An 11,365-nucleotide genomic window follows, 5' to 3' on the forward strand; every position below is an offset into this window, starting at 1 on the left:
TTATCTGTCCTCATACCCCAGGCACTAAGACTGATTACTGGCCTGTATGGCTGCTCTATCACCAAATGTGTGTGTGTTTGTGTCGATTGCCAAGGCTGAGGTGGTGATGTCATTTGTTTTAATCTCATCTGCATGGACGAGCAGTTTTAGACCATGAAAGGCAAGATTTACTCAGTCACTGCAGCCTTTCCTGTCTGTTTTTGACTTCCTGTCTGTCTGCGTGTACTTCTATCTGCCTCAGACTGTTTCTATGACTCACACAGTTCTTCTGTATTCACTGTGTAAAATTAACACATCACTACTCAATGAGTGTTGTACTGCAGGATCACAGGGATGTTGGACGGGCACAAAGTCTGTGACTTTTACGCTCCTTAAAATTGGTTTTTTATCTGTTCTCATTAAAGAAATTAAGTTCTTTCCCCTAATGCACTCTGCAGAAAGTTACTCTGATTAAATGTGTCAGCTAAAAGCCAACCTCTACATATTCATAAAAATCTTCTGTTTCGTTTTCAAATGTTTTTTTTTTCGCTCTTGTCTTCAAGAAGAGTTTGGGGAAATGAATTGCTGTCTTGCCGAGAGTTAGATGGGAGGATCAATACCATTGTCATGTCTGTGCACTAAAGCTACCTTCGTAGTTTTCTTGTGAACAAACAGAAGTAATGTTTACATTCATCATTACTCACCCCAACAGATCGGGCCTATTTGAGCAATATGTGCATAGTGATGTGCTTACTCTGTGCATAAAATAAGTGTGCACACAGAGGTACTGTCAGATTCATGACAGACTTTGTTCTAACCACTGTGTGGCTGCTATTCATCATCAATATACTGGCATGCCTCCATTTCTCTGTAGAGCCTAAGAAAATGTGTGCCCAGTGATATATCATAGGGAAAGCGGTCAAGTTGTTTTTTTGCACATATTAAGGCCCTGACACACCAGTGTGGCGGGCCATCGGTGAGCTTCTGTGAATGTCTTGGCAGTTGGAAACAGTTGATAAGCTGTTCGTCACTCTCTTCCAACATGTTGTGTTCATTTCTGAAGAGTGCTGGCTGCAATATAGATAGGAGGTAGATCAGAATTCTATATACCCTGGATGCTTGTCTATTATAATAATAGTGATTGTATGGCACTAAAAGTTGGTGGGAGTAGCCATCATTACAGGCATACTCAATAAAAACAATGAAAATGAAAATGGTTTAATTTCAACATGGACATCATCATATAATCCATCGTGAACTAGGACTGGGACCGTTTTTTTTTATAGTTGAATATATTACTTATGACAATATTTTATGCGGATTTAATATGTTATGCATTTGGTTAAAGGTGTGTCTTTACATTTTCTAAGACAGCCGGGCCTTTCACTTGAGTATATAATATTGATGAATGCCAGACTTGTACATAAAACGGTTGTAATCATGGTTTAAGCACAGATTTGTAAATGACACCCACTGTGTGTTTCAGTGAGGTGTAACAAAGGTGTTGAATAAATTTTTTTCCTCATAAAACATATGCAAGCCAATATTTTGGACATTTGAAATCCTGCGTTGTTAACATTTATGCCATTACTGCCATCTGTGGGTCAGTTGAGTAGTGTCAGACCTTGTTGGTGCATGTGCATGTCCGTCCTCGTGAAGGTGCATGAGACAAACAAAATGGGGACCCACCCATAAAAAAAGGCTCCATGGTGCAACTAAAAGGGAAAAACCTTACACAATTTCAACAATGAAGCTGGAGCTAGGATTTATGGTGCATTCCAGGCAACCCATAACCCATGTTTTTACAACCTTGTACCCATGAAAGTGCACTGGAACGGCAGTCAAACCCGAGGACTCGTACCAGATCGATGTACTCCCAGTTATGCTCTCTGACATTACACAGCCCTCTAAACAACAATGGCAGCCCCCATGGATGCGGTGCTGATGCAGGTGATACACGGTGAGAAATAGACAAAAAATTAATTAATTAAATCTGCTAATGTTAACGCATTATTGGCAGTTGCTTCAACAGCTAGTTTTCAGTGCAAGAATAAATCAATACAGACACAAATAACGTAAAATAAAACGTATTGTGATGATTTTGGTTCCTGTGGTATGTTTTTGTGTTTGCTCTCTCTCCCTCCCCTCTTTTCTGTTCTGCAGTGCATGTGTGTGTGAGGGGGTGTGGCTGGCTTCTCCTGCAGCAGCAGATGAGGCACACCTGTCTTCACTCACCTCATCTTCCTGTCTACAAATGCCTGGTCTTCACTCCACTATGCTGCCAGACAATTCCGTCATGTTCGGTAGAGTTCTGTGTTCTTACATTTTGTATCTTGTGATCAACTTGTTGCATAGCCATATTTTTGCTGCCTGTTCTTCTAGTGTTGCTAGAGTTCTTTTGAACTTACCTGTGGTTTTTTCCTGTTGTGCTCAGGTCGTCCTTTGTGCCTCACCGTGTGCCTGAGTTTTTTCAATCATCCTTCGGTGAATATTCTACGAGCCAGTCAGCTCCCTGCCTCCACTGCCTGCTCTTTTTTTTTTTGTGTTATTAATAAACCTTTTTTTGTTACTTACCTGCATCAGTATCTGCTTTGGGGCCCAAACAAAACCTGGACTTAACACGTATAATAGCATCTACGACATTATGCGCCATTTCTCCTCCTCTGTTTTGCTCAAATGAGCAAGGAACAGGCACCTTTGGCGATAAAAGTGATCATAAACAAACATAAACCCAGAACGGTCCGCCATGTTGGTTTTACCGTTTGGTGTGACTTGCCTGGAACGCTATGAAGTCATGAGTCATGACTTGAACTTGACTTATGGGCTCAGAAACTGGAATGCAGCATTAATGAGCTTAGCATAGCTAGCTAAGGCAGCTAGCCTGGCTCCGTCAAAATCCTGTCCACAAGCACAAATGTAAAGACGACAACTTGTAGTTTCACTCTGTTTTTTTGGGACTACTTCTTGGTTGGGTGCAGTGACATCCAGCACTGGTAGGCAAATGTTTTACTTGTTTGTCTCTTTCACGCCCTGACGAAGACCCTGTGTGGTCGAAACCGGTCGGCGTTTCGTAGTTATTTTATATTGACATGCCCTAATTAATAAAGGCATTTTATAATATCCTTGGCTCTGTCGGTGTGCCTGAAGCAAGCTTTGTGCTTTTTTGTTTTTCTATAATTGGCAAATGTTTTACGTTGGATAAAGTGAGGCTAGCTGCTGCTTTATGCTAAGCTAAGCTAACTGTCTACCGGCTAGCTGTAGCTACATACAGTATGAGAGTAATAGCAATACTTGTACTGTGATTGCACTTAATTACTGATACTGTTCCACTGCTCCACACTGAAAAATATACCACCTAAAGTGGCTCTTTAATGACCTCAAAGTTAGTTCAACATTTTCTACACTGTCTAACAATAACACATGGCTGTCACACACTGACTGAGATCCAAGGTGAGGTTTTCATGCCTAGTTGAAATGGAAAATTTGTAAAGCCTTTTCATGCTTTTTTTTTCTCTTGTGATGACATTTCCTCGTAATTCAGGCTGACACATTTTGGTATTTTTGGAAACCATGGCAAATTGAGTTGAGCTCAAAATAAAGTTCTGTGGGTTAACAGTGTTTGTCTGTGCAGCAACAGTTCAAAATGAAGGAACCACCAAAGGCTCTGTCGGCCTGAGGAGATGAAAGACTCCCCCATGAGGCAAGGAAAGGCAATTCTATTAATATATTACAGGTAAAGTTAATGTGCTGTACATCAAAGTGCATACAAGTGACATGAGAATATGATGAAAATAGGAGATCATACAACACTGACAACCACCAAACCTTCAAAAGACAAACCACAAAGCCATTAGCAGAAGTGAGGGAATAAAGAAGTTGTGCAACTTAAATATGCTTTTGCAGAAGAAGAGAGTTTCAGGCAAAAACAGTCTCCTTTTTATCTCTCTCTGACTATATCCAGTATTGTAATCTATTAAAGAGCTCCCTCTAGTGATTCATGATTTGAAAGTTTAATTACACTGCACATCTACAGCAGGCAAGCTGCTCTCAGTGCTGCTTCTGCGTTGTTTTCTGCAAAGATTTGGAAAATGGGATAACATCTGAACACTCACAGCTATCTGCAAACTGTTTGTGTCCAGTACAGTTATATTCTTTTTAGACTACAAATGTCATTACAGTGCGTTCTCACATTTATATCTCAAAGGGATACAGTGAATTAACACTTTCTTTCAGACGTTAAATCAAACAGATGGCACTAGTAGTTGGACATTTGCCTGGAAAATGAAGGTCTTACCTGCAAACTTGTTCAAACATTGTAACTGCAGCAGTTTTTTTTGTTTTGTGTGGGCTGCAGGCTGAGTCACAGGAGAGTGAGTAATGATTTAGTCATCCATGGGATACACTCAGAGTACACACATTGTCTCTGCCATTTACTCCCTCCTTTCTCTCACTTTAAAAAAATGCACACACACGCACAAGTACAGATCCTATAACAGGTTAACCCATTTAGCAGGATGATTTTGGGATCTTCATTTCATTGGATGCCAACCTCATGACAGTCTTGTTCTGAAGGCGTGTTAGTGTGTGTGCTCCATATGTCTTAACAAATTAGTTAAATTAGTTCATTTGAAAACCCTTAAATGTGCTAAATGTAGATTGTTAAGCGGTTTCCTAACAATGGCTTAAAGGGAAATTGTGCAGACAAACAAGTGGCACATTTAATTAATGTGAAACCAGGAAAGCGACACTGGTAAATCTGAAATCATTCAAGCCACTGTAGTGACTCACTTCATTGAAATCTGTTCTTAAAATAAATAAAATAAATTAAAAATGCTGCTCTGCTGTGCCTTTGGTAGATTGGTTTCTCTACTGCAATTTCATTTATTTATTTTTTATTATTGTGTGTGTTTTAAATGTCATTGCTGTTTTTGCTTTGTATAAATTGTCTCTCTTTGTGTCATACAAAAAGAATTGCTTTGCCTCTTTCATAATTCTGTGTTATGAAATAAAGCACATGATGGACCAGTTTGTTCTTGGGCTACTTTATGGCAACATTGACACTATAGAAATTGCCCAGATCAATGCTGTGCCTTATGTATGACATATATCCCTTTCATACATTGTGGTCACTGCAGTGGACAGCCATTTAAAAGACATGTTCTTGTATATGCATGAGTTTTGATGCTATAGTTGCATTTAAGTTGGCACAGTGAACCCTAGCACGTGATGCCACACACTGCCACCCACTGGCCAGGTGTTGCAAGTGCAACACAAGTCTTTTAAAACCAAGATGGCCGACAGAACGCAAGAAATGTTGTGCAGCTTCAGAACATCTTGTCAGTCCTTCTATAATAGGAGACCATGGCAGTTAAATAAAATCTGGTAACATCTAACGAGCAATACTGTTGTTAAATTTTCCAAGTAATAACTTTTATGTTGTGAGGAAATTACAATTAATCATCTGTCCACTAAAGTGAACATCATGCATCACTGGCTATATTTAAAGTACTATTAATACTGTCAGTGCAACATTATTGTTCTTGAAAATACTTCATCTTTTGGCTGTAAATAAATGTAATTATGTTATTAGAAGGTAATGTACAGTTTTTGTAACAGAAACAATATTTTGACTATTTTTGTTATTTTTGCACAAAATATTCATCGGAAAAATGACATCGTTCATCAGGGGGAGGTGGGTGGGGGCTGGGGAGTGAAGAGGATGGACCTGAATGGGGGAGGTAGGTGCAAAAGGGAGGAGTAGAAGGAGAGGGGAGAAGCGTAGGAGTGAGGAACAAAGTTGAATGATTTTGCATGACATTGGACAGTATTAGTATATATTAAAATATGTGAACACACTAGTTTAACAGCAGTAAAAATATATTCTTTTGTAGTTTCATGTGATCTATATCAATATTTAAATTGATTTATATTTCTTCAGTTGAAAAGTTAAACGCATGCTGCTTACCTGAAAAACCTGAAAAATGCATGTTTAAAGAAATTATTCTTTTTTTCACTTAAGAAAATCTTAAGTCTGATCTTGACTGAGGTCGTAATAATTCGTGCATAAAATTGATATTTTATTCATTTAATTTACAACGTCGTGCCCGTTTTATATTGACATCAAAATTAACCGCTTTTATTTTGAAATTAATGACCCGGAAATTGTCTCAAAAAACTTTTCTTCCACTTCCCTCTTGTTCAGGTGTCCGGGCTGCTCGTCACTATGGCTCAGGCAGTTCAAAAACTTGTTGCAAAAGTACCAGCTTTAGTCGGTGGTAAGTTTACTTGTCTTTTTTTTTTTCTTTTTTTTTTACCACTTACAAACTGAGGCGGTGGAGTGGCGTGTGGAGCAGCAGCCACGTCGCGTTGTTACAGCTTGTTAGCAGCTAGCTGCACAACCTGTGTGTGTGACCTTTGCTAAGCTCAAGTGTAAACACACAATCAACCAGTGCAACAGGTTGTCCTTTGGAAAGTTGTGATTTGTCACTTCAGCTGTTCATGGTCGTTAGAGAAAGGCGAAATTGATCAGTAGCTTCTGACCTTGCTGCTCCTCAGCTAATAGCTATTGCTACCACTCTCACAGTTTGTCTGTGTCACCTGCAGCCGCTGTCACATTCTCCAAACCCCGACTATCGACCTTCTGGTACTACGCCCGGGTGGAGCTCGTCCCTCCGTCCCCAGCTGAGATCTCCAAAGCCATAGAGGCTGCAAATGGCCTCGTCAAGAGCTTCCAGTCAGGGCGACTGGGACAAACCACAGTGAAGGTGAGGCTGCACAAGTCTGAGAATTACTTTGCTTTCACTGGTGTGTGTGTGTGTGTGTGTGTGTGTGTGTGTGATCCATGTGTTGACACGTCAGCCATATGTGAATTCATATTAATAATATAATAGTACACCTGCATGAATTAGGCCCAGATACAATGTATATCTTGCTCTAGCAATACAGCCTGTAATAATGTGTCACCTATTTTGGTATGTTTGGGAACATGAAGGTTTTGAGGCCCAATATTTTTTATCTGAAGACATTTTAATGCCTAAACAATTAGATGATAAATCATGTGGTCAGGCAACAGAAAATTAAAATAATTTTAAATATTGCTAAGATAATACTGATTGCATTTCTCTCTCTGATATAACGGTAAAATGGAAATCTGTACATTTCAGACAGTGCCAGCTATTTGAATGTGTGACCTAAGGCCCTGATTAGTGGCTTATGTTTTTTTTTTTTTTTTTTTTTTTTTTTACTATTTTTGTGACATATTATTGACTGAAGTGTATTTGTTTAGTCACTAAAAGGATAACGATAGTTCAATAATCAATAATGTAAGCAACTGTTAACAATAAGGCTGAATCAAATATCATATTTTTATATTTTAGTTTTTAAATATTTTTAGAATTAAATATTTTAATTTATTATTATTATTATTATTTTAATTATTTTTAATTTTATATTTTTATATTGATATTTTTAATATCAAACTTTGAAATGACAGCGCCAAAATGCCAGTTTCATTTTGCTGCACACTGTACACACAAAGAGTGTTATTCTACAGATGGCACTTATTATTATCTAGACCAGTGGTTTAACTGGTGAGCCACGAGACCACTCTGAATGGAATGCATGTGACTCAGGAACATGTTCAGTTTGTAAAAAAAAAAAAAAAAAAAAAAAAAAAAAAAAAAAACCTGTATTTTGAAGTACACTGAATTTCCGGCACAGAGCTTTTATTTTGAAGTGCCATTTCCTGCTGTAGAATGAGTGAGTAACAGACAGCTACTTGACAGAGACAGCAAACTAGCTTGACTACATGGCCAAACACAAGTATGATGCTGACTATATTAACACTGTGGACCTTGAACTAATGACCGAGGAGAAACCTGGGCTGTGTGGCTGGACCAGTTGGAAACCACTGTTCTAGATACATCTGACGTTGTGTGTCCCGTTGGCCCCTTGGCTCAGATGTCCAGTCCTCAGTGTGTTGTATATATAGTCATTCATTTGAGTTTATCTTCATATAATAGAAAACCAAAGTAAACTGTGGGGCTACATGAGTAAACTGGTAGGATGAGTAAATGCCATCTCAGTCAGTTCAGTGGAAAAACACTCCAGAATAACAAAGACAAGTTATTTGTGCAAAGATGTCTTTACATACATCGACTGCAATGAAATATTTATGATATGATATGATGTGTGTGTGTGTGTGTGTGTTCATAGTATTGTCTGTGACTGGTGGTGGGTATTTGTATGCGTGAGAAGGGACTAATGTTTGCACTCCACATTTACTCTTTCATGTCACATTCTCAGGCCTTATTTACCATAACTCGTTATCTAACTCTATGGACTGTCATGAAAGCAATTTTCTTCCGTGAAATTGGATTTTGGTTGTTTTTGTTTTGTAGGATGCCTTAAGGAACGGACTCGTGACCACTGAGGTGCTGATGTGGTTCTACATCGGAGAGTGCATTGGCAAAGGAGGCATTGTCGGATATGATGTCTAAATATTGTACTGCCTTTCTCCTTTTGCACTTAATTGTCACATTCTCAACAACTTTGCACCAAATTTTCAAATAAACAATGACTTCAGTCAGAGAAATGTATTTGGTGTCTCTTGGGTGTTCATTTCTAGAGTGAGTTAGGTCATATTGTATTCACAAAAGACAAAATATAAGAAACCAGAACAGAACGAAAACACCTAACTGTTGGACAATACTTTGCTAGAAAGTTTGCAAAGGGTTTTGAAAGATTTCATGCACTGCTGAATGACAGCAGAGATGTATAATTCAGAACTTTAGAAAAACCGAAGTGTCCATGAATGTCACTTACACAGAGACTGCCAATGCCAACAACATATTTCTTCAATAAGCTGCATATTTCATAGATTTTGGTGCTATGTAATGATGGACATCTCCTCTCGCTCTCGACTCTCCGACATTGTCCTCACAACATTTTCCAAGTATCTGTGGAAGGCTTGCCTCACATCCTCCGGCTCGTCCTCCAGGTTGGAGTGAATAAGTGGCAGTCTGCCTAAATGTGAGGCTGCATCAAAAAGAGTGAACAAGTTAGCCCAGAAATCAAAATAATAACTCATGCAACAGCTTTGGGAGGCCTGCAGTAAGAATACCTAAAGGCAGCCGTCCATCTTCCACTCCACTGCCAGGCTTGTGGTGAGCCATGAGTAAACACTGGTTGTCCTGCAGACCTTGAGAGGAGATGAACATCGAATGCCACGTCTCTATTTCTTTGAGGTGACTCGGGACATCAGGATTAAAAATGATCACCACACCGCTGGAGTCCTTCATCAGTGCAGGCCAGCATGACTCAAATCTGTGTAAAGTGAATATACTGTATATTTCCATCTGAGAATTACACACTAAAAACAAAACCAATTATGGAACGTAATGGGGTTAAGTACCACAAGATGGGACAGGGTAATATCTCAGCATTTAACTTACTTAAAATCTCCTGAACAGTCCCAAAGTTCAACTTCACATTTCAGGTTGTCACCAGTGCCTTCAGGATGTGATTCAAATTCCAGTATTCTTAAAACAGCAGAAAGCAGCTGCATTATTAAGGTCATTGTTCAAGGTCAGACAATAATACCTCTTAAGGCAACATAAATATATTGCTTTTATCATCTTATCATCAAGGTAATTGACTTTACACTAAATTTAAAATGATGCTCCACACATTCTGGTAGATGAGGTTATTTCCATCTCAGGGATTTAAGAAGTTTGGATAAACTGTGGAAAACTTTAAAGTTAACTCAGGGTTTGTACCTTACTCCTTGAGTCGGTCTGTATTCACCTCCCACATTTTCTGGTGTGTCTGACAGGAAATTTGCAAGAACTGTTTTCCCACTCTGAAAAGTAGGCGGAGATGGTGTTAGAATAGTGATATCAGTTACAATATAATATGACTTTTCTACTCATGACATGTAAGATAATTTTCACTGGCCCTTTTTCACAGCAGGCATCTTGTCTTGTCATAGTAGAAAAGGTACAGGTGTTACAAAGAATGGATTCTGTTTACATGTTCAACTTGCAGAGCTCTGCTGTTTTGCCTTCATGGCTTACTGGAACACTTGGAGGGTATGGAGTCATCGTTCTTGTAATCAGTCACACGACACCTGTGCTTTTTCCTGCTGCAACAGGCCAACATGTGGACCATGAAGGTAACTTTTACTGAGGTAAACTTTTGTATGCAGATTTTTTATTTGCAGTGTAGGCCTGCTTTTTATGGCAGCCATTTTAACGGCACAGCAGGAGACTCAGGTGTTACTAATAACCTTGATACAGATGCATTCCGTTAAGGTTCAATTGTGCATTCAGTGTGGCTTAGTGGAACACCCAAAGGGAACAGAGTCATCACTAATGTAATTAGTTACACCTGTGCTATCCTGCAATAACAACACAAAATGTGTGTTAATTTGAATGAAGTAAAGTCAATGGTTTTGTCAGACTGCTGAACACATTTTAGCCGTGCAACACACACACAGTTTTACTTATGTATAAGTATGGGAGTAATTACACTGTACTTCAGTGTACTTCAAGTACCACAAGTAAATGCAGTCATAATGCAGGCAGAATTATATCTTTCAGTGTTACATTATTACATTGTGTATCGTATTGTAACCTTAATATGTAAGCAGAATTTTAATGTTGAGGCTAGTAGAGGTGGAGCTAATTTCCTCATCCACATACTGTTTGGTAGCTTAATCTGTGACAGTGTATCACTAGTTGTTCATGTTTTTTTTATGTAAAATATTAACTTGTAATGTCACTAGTAGTAACTATAGCTCTCATGTCATGTGGAGTGAAAAGTACATTATCCCCTAAAATGTAGTTAAAAGCATAAAGTAGAATAACATAGAAATACCTAAGTAATATACAAAGAGTACCTTCAAATTGTACAGTAACTGAGTAAATATACGTTACGTTCAAGCACTGCACTTTTCTCAATTTACATAATCAAACACATATAAAGCTAGTCAACACTTAATGATGTTTGCTTACATTTTCACTGTTAAAACTGTTATGTGTTTACCTATTAACATCTATCGGTGAAAAGCAGGCTCCGCTATAGAGGAGGAAAGGCATTTACGTACCTCTTTGGGACCAATAAATAGTATTTTTGCTTTGAACATCTCCACTCGTCGAGCATTAGCGTTAGCTGTCCAGCTAATGTCCGCTAAAGAAGCTAAACTACGCCACCAAATATATATTAAATAGCACCCAGTGTTAATGTGAGTATAAATGTAAAGAATGCTGAGCTGGGTTTTTAGTTTCGCGCAACAAAACGTACAAAATGTTAATAATTTCCGTAACTTAATGTTGGCCGAAGATAGTTTGAGAAACCGTAGCAGTAAACTTCCTGTTCGTTTCTATGG

The 11,365-nt window shown here is 38.6% G+C and overlaps 2 protein-coding genes across 2 annotated transcripts; one reads left to right on the forward strand and one right to left on the reverse strand.

Moving 5' to 3' along the window:
• Positions 1 to 6,116: 6,116 nt before the first annotated feature.
• On the forward strand, positions 6,117 to 8,576 carry LOC117271597 (ATP synthase F(0) complex subunit g, mitochondrial-like). The gene is made up of 3 exons (XM_033649879.1): positions 6,117 to 6,254; positions 6,583 to 6,743; positions 8,379 to 8,576. The coding sequence occupies exons 1-3, from the start codon at positions 6,203 to 6,205 to the stop codon at positions 8,475 to 8,477; spliced, it is 312 nt and encodes a 103-aa protein (XP_033505770.1). The 5' UTR covers positions 6,117 to 6,202; the 3' UTR covers positions 8,478 to 8,576.
• On the reverse strand, positions 8,559 to 11,349 carry ift22 (intraflagellar transport 22 homolog (Chlamydomonas)). Its single transcript, XM_033649878.2, has 5 exons — positions 11,084 to 11,349; positions 9,756 to 9,838; positions 9,432 to 9,518; positions 9,101 to 9,303; positions 8,559 to 9,015 (listed from the first exon to the last, which is right to left on the reverse strand). The coding sequence occupies exons 1-5, from the start codon at positions 11,120 to 11,122 to the stop codon at positions 8,867 to 8,869; spliced, it is 561 nt and encodes a 186-aa protein (XP_033505769.1). The 5' UTR covers positions 11,123 to 11,349; the 3' UTR covers positions 8,559 to 8,866.
• Between the last annotated feature and the right edge of the window lie 16 nt (positions 11,350 to 11,365).

Source organism: Epinephelus lanceolatus, chromosome 12 (genome assembly GCF_041903045.1).
Source record: "Epinephelus lanceolatus isolate andai-2023 chromosome 12, ASM4190304v1, whole genome shotgun sequence".
Lineage (NCBI taxonomy): Eukaryota > Metazoa > Chordata > Actinopteri > Perciformes > Serranidae > Epinephelus > Epinephelus lanceolatus.